This window comes from Aotus nancymaae, unplaced genomic scaffold (assembly GCF_030222135.1).
Source record: "Aotus nancymaae isolate 86718 unplaced genomic scaffold, 86718_ANA_hifiasm-v0.15.2.pri h1tg000049l, whole genome shotgun sequence".
In the NCBI taxonomy this organism is placed as follows: domain Eukaryota; kingdom Metazoa; phylum Chordata; class Mammalia; order Primates; family Aotidae; genus Aotus; species Aotus nancymaae.
In genome coordinates, this window is record NW_026988463.1 from 11,014,956 (window position 1) to 11,032,215 (window position 17,260).

Below are 17,260 nucleotides of genomic sequence, written 5' to 3' on the forward strand. Positions count from 1 at the left end.
CGATGGCTCACACTTGTAATCCCAGCACTTTGGAAGGCCGAGGTGGGTGGATCACGAGGTCAGGAGTTTGAGCCCAGTCTGGCCAACATGGTGAAACCCATCTCTACTAAAATACAAAAATTAGCCAAGCGTGGTAGCATGTGCCTGTCATCTCAGCTACTTGGGAGGCTGAGGCAGAAGACTCACTTGAACCTGGGAGGCAGAGGTTGCAGTGAGCCGAGACTGCGCCATTGTACTCCAGTGTAGGCAACAAGAGTGAAACTCCATCTCAAAATAAATACATAAAAAAAATTTAAAAAGGTATTTCTTCTGTTGTATTGGCCCTGGATGAAGTGCTCAATGGCTGCCTATGGCTAGTGGCTTGTGTATTGGGTGGCATAAGTCAGAACGTTCCCATTATCATAGAAAGTTCTGTTGGACGTTCCCATTATAGAGAGTTCTGTGGGACTGCCTGGACTACAGGACTGGGGCTTGGAGTGTGATGTAGTGAGGCCCAGATCACTGGTGGGGTTGGGTCAGCTCTCCTGGACAAGGACATTGAGACCCCGTGATGCCAGACTGGTGTGCAGAGGTCATCCAACCGGCCTGTGTCTGTCTCTTCTCTCTGAATGGGCTTGCTCACCCTTGAGCACGTTACCTCATGTCTCTAAAGTTTTTTCATCCTTTTCCATATAATAGATGCAAGAATAGTACCAGCCTCGGCTACGCGTGGTGGCTCACGCCTGTAATCCCAGCACTTTGGGAGGCCAAGGCGGGCACATCACGAGGTCAGGAGTTCAAGACCATGGTCAACATAGGGAAACCCCTTCTTTACTAAAAATACAAAAAATTAGCTGGGCATAGTGGCAGGTGCCTGTAATCTCACCTACTCTGGAGGCTGAGGCAGGAGAATCACTTGAACCTGGGAGGCGGACATTGCAGTGAGCTGAGATTGCACCACTGCACTCCAGCCCAGGTGACAGTGTGAGATGACTCCTCAAAAAAAAAAAAAAAAAAGAGAATAGTACCAGCCTTTTGGGAGTCGGGTATGGTGGCTGATGCCTGTAATCCCAGCATTTTGGGAAGCTGAGGCAGGTGGATCACTTAAGGCCAGGAGTTTGGGAGCGGCCTGAGCAACACAATGAGACCCCATCTCTACAAAAATAAATTAGCCAGGTGCAGTGGCACGTACCTGTAGTTCCAGCTACTCAGGGAGGCTGAGGCAGGAGGATGACGTGAGCCCAGGAGTTGGAGGCTGCAGTGAGCTATGATTGTGCCACTGTACTCCGGCCTGGGTGACAGAGTGAGACCCTATCTGTTTAAAAAAAAAGATAGTGCCAGCCTTATGGAGTGGATTATGCTAAAGAGAAGGCATTAACACACTTCCGCTACGTGTTAAGTGTAGACACTGAAAATGTCAAGTGTTACTATGATTGGTTTTTGCTGTGGTCATGATCACTTTTGTTATTTCGAATAAGATGTTCTTCTTGCATCACTTGGGATCCTTCTGTCCCTTTGGTTGTGCTCTGTACCTTTTGCCAAGTGCAAATTGCAGATTACAGAAAGCCCCTTGTCATCTCTAAAAATGTCCTGCACATTTTTTTTTCCTACTTAGGAAACCAAGACACGTTCACTATGGAACAGTAGGCAAATTCAGAAAGCATAGTGAACACAAAACAGAAAAGTCAGTCCTCACCCAGAGGTGCGGTACGCTCTTCATCTGTTTCTCTGAGCAGGGTATATGTTTACGTATTTAAAAGCCTGTTGGGTGCACAGTTTAGTGACCCAACACTAAACTTTTTTCCATTTGGAAATGCTCAGCATTGACTGGTATAATATATCTCAGGCAGCCCCAAAGATACCCCTTTTAAGGGGTATAGAATTTGCCACGGGGATAGGCCATTTTACCACTGTTCTTACAGATATTTCAGAGGGGGTTAGAGTGGCTTTTTAAAGAGCCAAACGGTAAAGGTGAGCAACTCATATCTATGTTGATATTTTTTTTCGAGATGGTCGCTTACTCTGACATTCGGGTTGGAGTGCAGTGGTTCCATCATAGCTCACTATAGCTTCGAAGTCCTGGGTTCAAGCAATCCTCTCACCTCAGCCTCCTGAGTAGCTATGGACCACAGGCGTGCACCACTACACCTGGCTAAATTTTTTTTTCTTGAGATGGAGTCCTGCTCTGTCATCCAGGCTGGAGTGCAGTGGCACAAAACTCAGTTCACTGCAGCCTCTGCCTCCTTGGTTCCAGCGATTCTCCTGCCTCAGCCTCCTGGGTAGCTGGGATTACGGGTGCCCGCCACCACACTTGGCTAATTTTTGTATTTTTGGTAGAAACGAGGTTTCACCACATTGGCCAGGCTGGTCTTGAATTCCTGTCCTCAGGTAATCTGCCTGCCTCGGCCTCCCAAAGTGATGGGATTACAGGTGTGAGCCACTGTGCCCGGCCCTAGCTAATTCATATTTATTTATTTTTTATTTTTTGAGATGGAGTCTTGCTCTGTCACCCAGGCTGGAGTGCAATGGTGTAGTCTCAGCCCCCTGCAACTTACACCTCCCAGGTTCAAGTGATTCTCCTGCCTCAGACTCCCGAGTAGCTGGGATTACAGGCACCCACCACCATGCCCAGCTAACTTTTGTATTTTTAGTAGAGACAGGGTTTCACCATGTTGGCTAGGCTGGTCTCGAACTCCTGACCTTGTGATCTGCCCACCTCGACCTCCCAAAGTGCTAGGATTACAGGCGTGAATGACTGTACCCAGCCAATTTTTAAAAAAATATTTTATAGAGACTGGGGTCTCACTATATTGCCCAGGGTGGTCTCAAACTCCTGGCCTCAAATCATCTCCTGCCTTGAGTTTTCAAGGCACTGGATTACAGGTGTGAGCCACTGCGCCCGCCATAACCATTAAGTAGGTCCTCCAACCCAAGTGCTGTCCCTTGACACATTTTATTTAACACAATATCCTCTGGTTGAAAAATGTTTGCCCCTTTTAGGGAAGGAAGCTGAGGCGCAGTGTTGTAAAGTGTATCTTTACTTTCTCAAGTAGGGAACATCTCTTGTCTGTGGCACTGTTAGGAGAAATACCAGATATAGGTGAAGGGGAGGAAGGCAGCAAATCACACTGCCATGTGTGTACCTATGCAACAGTCTTGCATGTTCTTCACATGTACCCCAAAACCTAAAATGCAATTTAAAAAAAAAGAAAAAGAAAAAGAAATACAAACCTGGGGCTGTTGGTATATTGGAATTTTCTTTTCTTCTTCCTCTGTTTTTTTTTTTTTTTTTTTTTTGAGACAGTTTTGCTCTTGTTGCCCAGGCTGGAATGCAATGGAGTGATCTCGGCTCACTGCAATCTCCGCCTCCTGGGTTCAAGTGAATCTCCTGCTTCAGCCTCCCAAGTAGCTGGGATTACAGGGATGTGCCGCCATGCCTGGCTAATTTTTGTATTTTTAGTAGAGACAGATTTCACCATGTTGGCCAGCCGGGTCTGGAACTCCTGACCTCAGGTGATCCACCTGCCTCAGTCTCCCACAGTTCTGAGATTACAGTCGTGAGCCACCGCGCCCAGCCAGTCTGTTGAACATTTCTAAAGAGGTTGGCAGGGAGCCAGAGGGAAAATTAGACTCCTTGGGGCACAAATCTTCCATCTAAGACGTGTCACCTCTATCCAGGGAGTCTCAGGACAGGCCTATGTATTCATCTCACCTGCTCTCCTCAAACAGAACTCAGAAAAAAAAAGGGGGGCACAGGAAGGTCCCGAGACCCAGAATATCTTCTGACAGCAGATTAAAAATAAATGACTGAAAGCTTCAAATTCCTGCTATGCTTCTCTGAGCAGATTAGATTAAAATCCTTTCAGCCTTGTGATGATGGGCCTGCTCTTCTGCTGTTTCTTTCTGGTCAATTTAATTGCTTAATAGAAACCGTTGTCCATGACGGATAAGATAAAGAAGGAAAGGGTTGGGTGGGGAAGCACAGGAAGTTACTCTCCCAGCCCATAATAGTAGCACGCATGCCTCTTGTTAATAGGCAGATGGCGAGGCGATGCCAGGTCCGTGGGCTGGCCTGCATGGCTTTGCCCTCTGTGATGAAGGGAACTTTGTCCTCCGTTCTGCAAAGCTCGCCTGAAATGATGGGCCCTTGAGAAGGTTCTGGCAGACCTCTTGTCCTCCTGGATCTAGCAGGGTCTGTAGAAGCCGGAGGAGCTTGTCTCCTTATCTTAGAGATGCAGGTTCTGGGCTCAGCAATGTCCAGCACCCTACCCGAACTGCTGGAGATTGCTCGTGGCGTACCTGGCGGGGAGCATCACTTTCATGCCTGGTCCTAAGGGTCCCTTGGTCTTCTGAATGCTGTCTTTTGGCTGAGTTCTGTCTGCTCAAATTTATTTTTTTCTTTCCTTTTTTTTTTTTTGAGATAGGGTCTTGCTCTGTTGCCCAGGCTGGAGTGCAGTGGCATGATCTCGGCTCACCGCAACCTCTGCCTCCTGGGACCCAGGGGATCCACCTGCCTCAGTCACTTGAGTAGCTGGGACTACAGGCGTGTACCACCACACCTGGCTAATTTTTTGGGTTTTTGGTAGAGATGGGGTTGCACCGTATTGCCCAGGCTGATCTCAAACTCCTGAGCTCAAGCAATCCGCCTGCTTCGGCCTCCCAAAGTGTTGGGGTTACAGGCCTGAGCCACGGGGCACAGCCTGGAAATCTTCGTGGGTCACTAAAGCAATCAGCTCTGTCCCTGGCATCTTGCTAGGGGATGAGGAAAAGGGATTCAGGAGGAGTGAGCTCAGTAAGTGTGGATCTGCTGTGGGCCGGGTACTATCTCAGCTTCCTCCCAGCCCGGATCATTCTTCACAACACCAGCAACAGTGAAGCTGATAATCCCAGCTTGCAGATCAGGTGACTGAGGCAGAGACGTTATGCTTGCTTAGGAAGGGGATGTGAGGGTGCACACTTAGAAAGGGACCTGGCTTCAAACTCTGGTCTTATCTGACTGTAAAGTGTGTGTTTTCTTTGCTCTCTCGCTTCTCTGTGGGAAACTGATTCAGGGGACCGAGTCCCATCCCAGCTGTACAGTTGATTGGAAGAAGACAAGATGCATGAGACTTAGATGCACATCTATGACATCAATTCTAAAGCGTGGGGTTCTTTTTTTTTCTGAGGCGGAGTCTCACTCTGTCACCAAGCTGGAGTGCAGTGGCACATTCTCAGCTCACTGCAACCTCCACCTTCCAGGTTCAAGCAATTCTCCTGCCTCAGCCTCCCGAATAACTGGGATTACAGGTGCATGCCACCACACCCGGCTAATTTTTTATATTTTTGGTAGAGACAGGTTTCACCATGTTGGCCAGGCTGGTCTCAAATTCCTGACCTCAAGGGATCCACCTGCTTCGGTCTCTCAAAGTGCTGGGATTACAGGTGTGAGTCACTGCACCCTGCCTAAAACTAGGTGCTAGGCTAATGATTACAACCTGCTAACACAGAGTGAGTGATTTTCTTCCTTTTTAAATTGAGTTGACCTAATATATCAAAAAAAGAAAGAAATCTATTTCTGGCATTGCTTGAAAAAGCAGAGAATCTGACACTCGAGGACACAGGGTGCGAGGTAACAGTCCCTGTGAGATGGGCTTTATGCTCTCTGCTTTCCCACAGGCCCCACCACTCCCTGTCGTCTCCCAGGCCCTGGCAGCCATTGACCGTGGCACCTCTTTTGTTGACTCACACAGGGCCTGCTTCCCTCATGCCTTACCTGCTTGGTGCCGCAGACAGTGGGACCCTCCACCCAATACAAACCTCTGGGGTTGGGAAAAGCATGATCCGGAGCCACGGTGGGTGGACCCCCCTGCTCATTGGACCCCCAAACCCGAATCCCCAACCCGTGAGCCCTAAAGGCCATTTTTCCAGTTCTGGTTCTGCTTCTGGAATGCCTGGGGGTCAGGAGAAGCCCACCTTCCAAACTTGAGCAGGTGACAACGTTTTCTCCTTAGAGACCTAGCCCAGCAATCTTAGCCTTCTCTGGAAGCAGTGTCCACCCAGGGACGCAGGGAGCAAGTGGACTGTGAGCAGAGGCTCCTGTGTGCTAGCCACTGCTCTGGTCCCTGGAGGGTAGAAAGCCACCATAGCTGGAAGCAGTGCTTTGTTAAGCCCCAGGAAATCTTTTAGATAGAGTCTTGCTCTGTTGCCCAGGCTGGAGTGCAATGGTGCAATCTTGGCTCACTGCAACCTCTATCTCCTGGGTTCAAACAATTCTCCTGCGTCAGTCTCCCAGGTAGCTGGGATTACAGGTGCCTGCCACCATGCCCAGCTAATTTTTGTATTTTTAGTAGAGAGGGAGTTTCACCACGTTGACCAGGCTGGTCTTGAACTCCTGACCTCAGGTGATCCGCCCGCCTCAGCCTCCCAACATTTTGGGATTACAGGCATGAGCCACTGCGTCAGCCTTCTGATCTTTCAAGTCATTATTGCGTCAAAGAACCTCCTCCAATAATACAAGGATAATCTATGCAAAGACCACAGGAGAATATTTAAGAATAAGTATGTATCACAAAAAGCATACATGGAGCAAACATGATTTGCAGGGTCAGGTATGTACACACACACAAGAAAAAGTTGCTCCATGTATGTTTTGCAGTTAGCGTGTTTTCCACTTACCCCTACCTTGTAGTTTTTCTGTTCTTAACAGTCTTGTCAGACTTAAAATATATTTTTGAATAGGTAAGACATGCAAATATGAAATAAAATGGTGTATAAGGGTGTACAGAACTTCCCCCTTCATTTCTATTCCTTGACCTTCCAGTTCCCCTCCTTAGAGACACTGTGGTTACCGGTTATATATGTAGCCTTCAGTGATGTTATTTATTCACCTATTTATATTATTTTTCAAGATGGAGTCTCACTCTGTCACCCAGGCTGGAGTGCAGTGGAGCCATCTCAGCTCTCTGCAACCTCTGCCTCCCGGGTTCAAGCAATTCTCCTGCCTCAGCCACCCAAGTAGCTAGGACTACAGGTGTGCGCCACCACCCCTTGCTAATTTTTTTTTTTTTTTTTTTTTTTTGAGATGGAGTTTCGCTCGTTACCCAGGCTGGAGTGCAATGGCGCGATCTCGGCTCACCGCAACCTCCGCCTCTTGGGTTCAGGCAATTCTCCTGCCTCAGTCTCCTGAGTAGCCGGGATTACAGGCACGCGCCACCGTGCCCAGCTAATTGTTTGTATTTTAGTAGAGACGGGGTTTCACCATGTTGACTAGGATAGTCTCGATCTCTTGACCTCGTGATCCACCCGCCTCGGCCTCCCAAACTGCTGGGATTACAGGCTTGAGCCACCGCGCCCCGGCCTAATTTTTGTATTTTTAGTAGAGATGAGATTTCGCTGTGTTGGCCAGGCTGGTCTCGAACTCCTGACCTCAGGTGATCCGTCTGCCTCAGCCTCCCGAAGTGCGGGGATTACAGGTGTGAGCCTCTACGCCTGGCCAGCCCTGTGTGTCTGAAAGTCAGTGTTCCTTCCCTCCCTGTTCCTCATTTCTGCTGCAGGCCCTGGGAGCACCCCCTGCTCAGGGCTCTGTGACTGACCATATAAAGCATCAGGGAAAAGTTGGAGCTGCTTCCTAATACGGTCACAAGAGGGAAATCCTGGGCCTGCAGCTGGGTCGCTAAGGGCCCGTGACATGCCGGCTGGGACACTGGAGGCCGGGATGTTGAAACCTCTGAACTTAACCAGCTGGAGACGGGCTCTTGGGGCCAGAGAGGCAGAAACGCAGCCAACTATGGTTGGGCTGGGTCGAGGTGAAGGGGAAGTGGCTGAACGATGTGGGAGGAAGAGCCAGATGCTGAAGCCCCGCGGCCCTGCGTGAGATGTGCCGCTGCCTGTCCCCGTCTCCCTCTCGCCCCATCGTCATACCCTGGCTTGCTTGGAACGCTTTTGCAGAACTCAGCAGAGATTCAGCTCTGCCTGGAAGCATGGATTAAGTGCTTCCTGCGTGCATGGCACTGGCAGAGGTATCCCAAACACAACGGGATGAAAGTCATATTCCTCTTTCAGAAGCTGGTGATGGAGTTGAAAAGGCTGGATGGTCCTTCCTTCTTCATAAGAATTCTTTTTTCTTTGAGACAGTCTTATTCTGTCACCCAGGCTGGAGTGCAGCGGCATGATCTCGGCTCACTGCAACCTCCGCCTCCTGGGTTCAAGCAATTCTCCTGCCTCAGCCTTCTGAGTAGCTGGGATTACAGGCGTGCACCACCATACCCGGCTTATTTTTGTATTTTTAGTAGAAACAGGGTTTCACCATGTTAGCCAGGCTGGTCTCAAACTCAAACTCCTGACCTCAACTGATCTGACCTCCTGTCGGCTTCCCAAAGTGCTGGGATTACAGGTGACTGAGTGTCTACCCCCGTGCCTGGCACTGTGTGGGATGTGGGAATTACAGTAGTGTGCGGGTCACAGTCCCGGAGGTGACATTTAGGCTGAGATCTAAAGGAGGAGAGGGAGACAGCTGTGGGAAGATCGGGGGAAAAGTGTTCCATGTGGAGGGAACAGCATATTGAAGGCTCTAAGGTGGCAAGACTTCACTTCTCATGAAATGAAGGGAGCATAGTAAGAGTCACTAAACAACATTAATTGAGCACCTACTACATACTAGTCGCCATGCTAAGTGCTTTGTGAGCATTATCTCACAGCACACCTAGGAAGGGCTTGTTGGTACGCTGCCCCGTTTTGTAGATGAGGATAACTGAGGCTCAGAGAGGTTAAGAAACTTGCCCAGGGTCACACAGCTAAGAAGGAGCAGAGTGGCCAGGCACAGTGACTCATACCTGTAATCCCAGCACTTTGAGTGGCTGAGGTGGGCGGATCACCTAAGGTCAGGAGTTCAAGACCAGCCTGACCAACATGGAGAAACCCTGTTTCTACTACAAATACAAAATTAGCTGGTCATGGTGGTGCATGCCTGTAATCCCCTGTAACCCCAGCTACTCAGGAGGCTGAGGCAGGAGAATCATTTCAACACGGGAGGCCGAGATTGCAGTGAGCTGAGATGGCGCCATTGCACTCCAGCCTGGGCAACAAGACTGAAACTCTGTCTCAAACAAAACAAAATGAAGTAGTAGAGTGAAGGTTCAAATTCAAGTAACTGATACCCAGTTCTGAGCCCTGAGCCAGTGCCCTTGACTGCCTCCAGGTCAAGTAAGGGCTTGAGTGAAGACGGATTGGGCTGTAAATGATACCTATATTCAAAAGGGGTGTGGCAGTGGGTGTGGCCCCAGAGGAGCTGGAGGTGGAGTCAAGACCTGAAGGAGGGTGGGGCTTGGTTGACCTTTATTCAGATGGGCACGTGCTGTTTGGGAGGCTTGTCCTGGGGACGGGGAACACCAATGAACAGCACATAGCCCCTGTCCTGGCTCCATGTGGTCTACTAAGCACGTACTGCTGCAGCGCAAGGCCCCTGGTCACAGAGATGAAGTCAGGTTGCCCCTGCTCTCTGGAAGTGTATCCTTAAGTTACTCCCTCGATATGCATTTAACAAGCATTTAGTTAGCACCTACTCCATACCAAGGTCAGTACTGGGACTGAAGAAGAGAAAGTGGGGGCTCCCCGGCCTCAGGGTACTTGCAGCTGGTGTTTGCAGGATGGGTGGGAGGGTCCTGGGTGATAGAATGGGGAAGAGGGGTCCTTCCTGCCTTGATCTCCCAAAGTCCTGGGATTATAGGCATGAGCCACTGCACCCAAGCAGACCTTCCCACTCTCTGGCTCCAGCCCTTGACTAAAAGCCCCTTGAGGGCTGGGACCTTGTGTTTTTTTATGTTCTAATGTAGTCGCAGCACCTTGCATGGCATCTAGGACATACATAATGAATGAATGAATGAATAAATGAACAAATGAACGAAGGAAGGAATGATCAATGGTTTCTGTTTCTGTCAGATGGGCCTAGGCTGGTTAGCATAATGGACTGTGCTCACACCTGGAGATGGGCCAGGCTGGGCTTGGTGCTGCCAGGGTCTTCCTTGGTTACGTTGGTCAAGTGCCTTAACCTTCTGTTGCTTGGTTCACCCTAGTTGTAACTCAGAGATGGATCTCTGATTCTCCCTAGGTCACTTGCTCAGAAGAGGATGTGCTTTATGGCCATCAGAGTCTTGGGCAGTACTGATGTTTATCGCTTGGGGAAAGCAGTTCCTGTGGGATGGGTGGGAGCCTGTCTCCTGAACTGTGACCTCAATCATGGGAAAATCTAGCATCCAGAAGTGAAAAATCATGACGATAGCACCTCACCACGCACAGAATGGCGGGATTCGCCTTGAGCCTTTGCTCCCTCATCCCTGGTCTGATTATCTTCAGATGCTCCTATTCACCCGGTAGGACAGGACTGCTACTTTTTTTTTTCTTGAGATGGAATCTTGCTCTGTCACCCAGGCTGGAGTGCAGTGGTGTGATCTCGGGTTCACTGCAGCCTCTGCCTCCTGGGTTCATGTGATTCTCCTGCCTTAACTGCCTGAGTAGCTGGGATTATAGGTGCCCGCCACCATGCCTGGCTAATTTTTGTGTTTTTAGTAGATACAACACCATGTTGATCAGGCTGGTCTTGACCTCCTGACTTCATGATCCACACTCCTCAGCCTCCCAAGTGCTGAGCATGAGCCACTGAGCCCAGCCAGGACTGCTACTTTTTAAATGGTAACGTGCAAGTAACATAAAATTTACCATTTTAAACATTTTAAAGAAAACAGTGGCATTTGGTGCATTCACAATGTTGTGCAGCTGTCAATTTCAAGACAAGGTCTTGCTATGGCACCCAGGGGCTAGAGTGCAGTGGTGCAATCATAGCTCACTATAACCTTGAGCTCCTCGGCTCAAGCAATCCTTCCGACTCAGCCTCCCAAGTAGCTGGGACTACAGGTGCTCACCACCATGGCCAGCTAATTTTTTAAATTTTTTGTAGAGGTGGGGTCTTGCTGTTTTTGTCTGGGCTGGTCTCAAACTCTTGGCCCGAAGTGATCCTCCTGCCTTGGCCTCCCAAAGTGCCAGGATTACAGGCATGAACCACTACACTTGGCCCCAGAGCATTTTTATAGCCCCAAGAGGAAACCCCATACCCATCAGCAGTTATTCCTCATCCTCGCCTCTCCAGCCCCTGCGAACCATGAGTCTGTTTCCTGTCTCTGTGGCTTTGCCTACTCTAGACGCTTCACATAAATGAGATGACAAGATGCGTGACCTTTCATGCCTGGCTTCTTTCACTTGGCATAGTTTCAAGGTTCATGCACCTTGGAGAACATGTGTCAGTGCTTCGATCCTTTTTAGGCACAGCTGTGTTTGTCTCCGTTTTACACATGAGGAAGGCATTTCATTAGTGGTCAGGAGCAGGTGCTCTGGGGTAAACAGTCACTACAACCTCTGCCTCCCAGGTTCAAGCAGTTCTCCTGCCTCCGCCTCCCAAGTAGCTGGTGAGGTTGTCACCAGGTTACACAGCTGGAGGGCAGTAGTTCCCGACTTCTCTCCAGCTGTGTGACTTGGTGACAACCTCACCAAGCCTCACTTTGCCCTCCTGTCAAACGGGCAGTGGGGAAATCACTGTTACTGAGTAGTTGTGAAGATTCCATAAGGAGAAGCCTCTGCCGTGTTTTAGAGACTGATTCACTAGGGTTTCTTCTTAGATATGAACAATGGGAGGCACCAGAAAGAGACGAGAGGGTGGTAGGAGGAGAGCGAGGCTGCAGTGTTACCCCCTCTTCTCCCTCCCCGAACATGGTTTTGGCAGTCGTGTTTCTGTGTGGCTGCAGCTCCCTCTGAACAGTCCCTTTCTATGGCCGTGTGGCTTTTTACGTCTCCAGTGTTCAGTTAACATTTCCTCTCTGGCTGGGCGCAGTAATCCCAGCACTTTGGGAGGCTGAGACAGGTGCATCGCCTGAGCTCAGGAGTTTGAGACCAACCTGGTGAAACCCTGTCTCTACAAAAAAAAAAACCTGGGCAGGCGCGGTAGCTCACATCTGTAATCCCAGCACTTTTAGGAGGCTGAGGCAGGCAGATCATCTGAGACCAGGAGTTTGACATCAGCCTGGCCAACATGGTGAAACCCTGTCTCTACTAAAAGTACAAAAATTAGTCGGGTATGGTGGCGCGCATCTTTAATCCCAGCTACTCAGGAGGCTGAGGCAGGAGAATTGCTTGAACCCAGGAGGCGGAGGTTGTAGTGAGTCGAGATGGCACCACTGCACTCCAGCCTGGGGGAAAAGACTGAGACTTTGTCTCAAAAAAAAAAAAAAAAAAATTAGCTGAGCGTGGTGGTGCACACCTGTGGTACCAGCTACTGGGGAGGCTGAGGAGAGAGGGGCATTTGAGCCCAGGAACTCAAGGTTGCAGTGAGCCAAGATCACACCATTGCAATCCAGCCTGGGCGACAGCAGGACCCTGTCTCAAAAAAAAAAAAAAAAAAAAAAAAGTCAAGTAAACACCATTCTCTTCTTGCTGTTAACTGCTCCCATAACTGGTTGGGTGTCGTTAATTCTGCACACGCCTGTAAACAGTCCCTTTATTTAATGTTCCTGAGTTACTATTTTAAGTGTGCTGTTCATTTTCTGTGCTGCCTGTTAGATGATGAGCATTTAATAAGATTGTGAGCATCCAGCAAAAGACTCTGTGTAGTGCTTAGCTTGGTGCCTGGCACATAGTAACTGCTCAATGAATGCTGGCTGTTATTTAAGCCAGTGAGGTCCAGGGAGGTAGAGTCATAGCTTAGAGGAGTAGAGCTGAGATTTGGACCCAGAGCTCTTTAAAACGTCACAGTTTGGCCAGGTGCAATGGCTCATGCCTGTAATCCCAGCACTTTTGAAGGCTGAAAAGGGAGGATTGTTTGAACCCAGGAGTTCAAGATCAGCTTGGGCAACATAGTGAAATCTATGTCTCTACAAAAAATACAAACATTAGCCAGGCATGGTGGCGACCACCTGTAGTCCTGGCTACTCGGGAGTCTGAGGTAGGAGGATCACCAGAGTCCAGAAAGGTCAAGGCTGCAGTGAGTCATGTTCATACCACTGTACTCCAGCCTAGGTGACAGGGTGTGACCCCATCTCAAACAAAAACCCCCCACAGTTGCAAAATATCACATAGGCAGCCTGGAAATCCACTCCTGGCTTTTCTCCTCTTCCCTTCCCCTGTATCTGGAATACCAGTGGGGCCCAGGGTTTCCTCCCAAGACCCCAAGCCTCAGTTTCCCCATCTCTAAAATGAGAACATTGAGTGCTTCTGTGCGATCTGTCTTCCCTGGGGGAGGTCTGGAAATAAGCTGGGTTCTCTGTCCGCAGACGTACTCTGGCCTCTTCTGCGTGGTGGTCAACCCCTATAAACACCTGCCTATCTACTCGGAGAAGATTGTCGACATGTACAAGGGCAAGAAGAGGCACGAGATGCCGCCTCACATCTATGCCATCGCAGACACCGCCTACCGGAGCATGCTTCAAGGTGAGTGGGCCCCGCGTGGGCACGGGAGCCCGGCAAGGGCACACGGGGCCAGCGCCAGAGAGCTCTTCCTGTCCTGCTTGTCTGCAGTTCTTGCCAGGAATGTGGAGCTTGGCAGGCAGTGCTGGGGACCAGGCGTGCTGTGGCTGAAAAAGGAAAAAAGCAAAAGGAACATCTGTGTTTGCAGCCTGGGAGGGTGAGGAAGAACTGAGGGCTTGGGCAAATACGGGCATGGGCCCAATTCAGCTCTGGCTCTGGGGCTCGCTGCCCAAGGGCCCTGCTGGGCCAGCTGTCTGCAAAGGATGGAAAGAGGGTGGGGAACAGCCCTGCGGCTGAGCCATCGGGGTCTGTGTTGGCACCCGCCTGTCCCTCAGTCCCTGTGGGACTGTGGCCAATTATCTTTTCCTCTCCAGCCTCAGTTTCCTCATCTGTCAAAAGGGGTGATGATAGTCTCTATCTCGTAACTTCTTGTGAAGATTGTTAGTGCTGGTTTTTCCAAACTTAAGACTTGTGCCTGTTACCTTCATGTTTATGTGTTACTATTTTTACTATTATTTTATTATGATTTTTGAGACAGGGTCTCGCTTTCCTGCCCAGGCTGGAGTGCAGAGGTGCAATTGTGATCTCGGCTCCCTGTAAACCTCTGCCTCCTAGGCTCAAGCAATTCTGCTGCCTCAGCCTCCCGAGTAGCTGGGACTGTAGACATGCACCACCATGCCAAGCTAATTTTTAAAAGTTTTTTTTTTTTTTTTTTTTTTTTTGCAGTGACAGTATCTTGCTATATTGGTTGGTCCCAAACTCCTGGCCTCAAGCGGTCCTCCCACTTTGGCCTCCCAAAATATTGTGATTATAGGCATGAGCCACTGCACTCAGGCCTGCACTCAGTTTGTATTTGGAGCACTTTGGAGCCCCTGAAATAGCCATCCATAAGTCAAACAGGCAGTTAATACAAACACGTGTGCTAGGTCAGGCAAAGACTACAAAGAACCCGAAAACTCACACCCCCTCGAAAAGGGAACCCACAGATGAGAACCCAGGGATCTGAGTTGGGAATTGAGAGGAGCCCATTTTTGAAAGTTCTTGAGGCAGGAATCCAGGTGTGCCCGAGAGGTGCCACTCCACCACCCCCAAGGTAAAGGTGGGGTGTAAGTGCCCGGAGTTACTGACAGAGTTAGTCAGACTCCACAGGTAGGGCCAGAACTGGGCCTCTCTAGGCAGGGGCTGCCATTACCTCCAAAGACCAGCAGGTGGAGCCTTGCAAGGAGAATCATGGAGACACAATCTCCGGTTGGAAAATGATGACTCCTGGGGTTAGGCATCTGTCTTTGTATTAAACGCAAAGACACACACACTCTCTTTGTGATCTCCCTTGATGGGAGTGTATTTGCAAAGTGTTTCGTGTATGTCTTTGGGAAGCTGAGCCTCACAGAGCTCAGTGTTCCTATCATTTGGGGTGAGTTGGGTTGCAAGTAACATAAGCAATTAAAGTGGCTTAACCAATAGGAGTTTATTTTTATTTACTTTTTATTTATTTATTTATTGATTTTTCAAGATGGAGTCTTGCTCTGTCACCCAGGCTGAAGTGCAGTGGTGCAATCTCTGCTCACTGCAACCTCCATCTCTCGGGTTCAAGCAATTCTCCTGCCTCAGCCTCCTGAAAGCTGGGATTACAGGCGCACCACCACACCTGGCTAATTTTTGTATATTTAGTAGAGACAGGGTTTCACCATGTTGACCAACCTGGTCTCAAACTCCTGACCTCATGATCCATCTGCCTTGGCCTCCCAAAGTGCTGGGATTACAGGTGTGAGCCACCACGCCCAGCCAACCAATAGGACTTGATTACCTGTCATAACAGGAAGCCTAGTGACTGATTTCAGAGTTGACTTCCTTGGGATTTTTCTCAGCTTCTTCCTCAAGGTCACAAAGTGGTAGCCATAGTTCCGGATATCACATTCTCATGTGATAATATCCAAAAGCAGGAAGGAAGTAGAGGGTTAGATTCTTTTCCCATGTCTCTCTCTCTCTCTCTTTTTTTTTTTTTTTAATTAGGGAGGAACTTGGTGATCTGCTAATCCCTGAAGCAGTCACTAGTAAAGGGGATTGGGATGTTTATGATTTGTTTGAACCTTTCCTGTTTTGTTTTGTTTTGTTTTGTTTTTTAGGGTTTTTTTTTTTTTTTTTTTTTTTTGAGACAGGTTCCCACTCTGTTGCCCAGGCTGGAGGTGCAGTGGCGTGATCTCAGCTTACTGCAACCTCTGCCTCCTGGATTCAAGTGATTCTCCCACCTTAGCCTCCCGAGTAGCTGGGATTACAGGTGTATGCCACCACACCTGGCTAATTTTTTGTATTTTTAGTAGACAGTGCATTTGGTCATGTTGGCCAGGCTGGTCTTGAACTCCTGACCTCAAGTGATCCACCTGCCTTGGCCTCTCAAAGTATTGGGATTACAGGCATAAGCCACCACACCTGGCAATTCCTGGTTCTTTTCTGGAGCTGAGGGAGGTCCCACTAAGCACATTTTAATCTAAATACCAAAATGAAATAAAATTCTGTCAGTCAAGGAGAAGGAGGGGAGCAACAGATGGGTAAGCATTTCTATAGTGCTCTGAAAAAATATATTTGTAACTTTAACAAGTCTTTAATATTGTGTATTTATTCTAGAAAAACTTAAACATATATTTAAGTAAAAGAGAACTTGCTGGCATCTATAATTCTGTCATTTAAAAGTCATTGCCATTAACATCTTGCTATGTGACCTTTCATACACAACTAAGCTGAACGGCATGAAATGAAGGAAATCTTTGCCATCTGAAGATAATTGCTTCCAGAAAAAGATCCCTTAAAACAGGGACCAAAGTTTTACTGTAGATTAGTATGTGTGTGGAGGAGGGAAGGAGAGTGGGCAAAAGGTTTAAAAGCTTGAAAAATGACATTGCAAGTCGGGCACGGTGGCTCATGCACGTAATCCCAGCACTTTGGGAAGCCCAGACAGGTGGATTGCTTGAGGTCACGAGTTTGAGACCAGTCTGGGCAATACAGTGAAACCCTGTCTCTGCAAAAAATTTAAAAATAAGCTGGGTATGATAGTGCCTGCCTGTAGTCACGCTTCTCAGGAAGCTGAGGTGGGAGGATCGCTTGAACTGGAGGTTGCCATGAGCTGAGATCATGCCACTGCACTCCAGCCTGGGAGATAGAGCCAGACCTTGTCTCAAAAGAAGAAAAAAGAAAAGAAAAAAAACAACATTGCAAATTATAAAAATAGGTTCGTTTCATCTTACATGTAACAAGAATTTTTTAATTACAAGTAGGTGCTAATTAGTAGATTCATTATAAAATGAATTAAGAGTGGGTGTGTTTTTGCCTTAACTTTTTTTGGGGTGAGGGACAAAATCATGTGAGAGATAAAACGACGTTCTTCATGTCACGCTTGACTTCCGCAGCCCGAGCTAAATCATGCTTGCAGATTTATTTGATGGGTCACCAGTTTTCCTAAGGGCTTCTTTTACTTCTTTGGTGTTTAGTACAGATTCAGGGTAACTCGCAGCTAAATGAACAGCAAGACCATTGTGGTCCTGGTGTTCATTTAGCTGTGATTGTCCTGAATCTTTTTTTTTTTTTTTTTTTTTTGACCGAGTTTCACTCTTGTTGCCCAGGTTGGAGTGCAATGGTGCGATCTCAGCTCACTGCAACCTCTGCCTTCTGGATTCAAGCAATTCTCCTGCCTCAGCCTCCCAAGTAGCTGGGATTACAGGCATGCGCCACCATGCTTGGCTAATTTTGTATTTTTAGTAGAGATAGGGTTTCAACATGTTGATCAGGCTGGTCTTGAACT

General features: G+C 48.5%; 1 protein-coding gene across 5 annotated transcripts in view; it reads left to right on the top strand.

Annotated features, from left to right (window-relative positions):
* The window catches only part of MYH11 (myosin heavy chain 11), a 164,371-nt gene that overhangs the window by 25,663 nt on the left and 121,448 nt on the right, over positions 1-17,260 (top strand). For all 5 annotated transcript variants that reach the window (XM_064362464.1, XM_064362466.1, XM_012477419.3 and 2 more), the window contains one exon: positions 13,272-13,428. In XM_064362464.1, the coding sequence (XP_064218534.1) occupies positions 13,272-13,428 (157 nt within the window). The remainder of the gene's footprint in view (positions 1-13,271; positions 13,429-17,260) is intronic.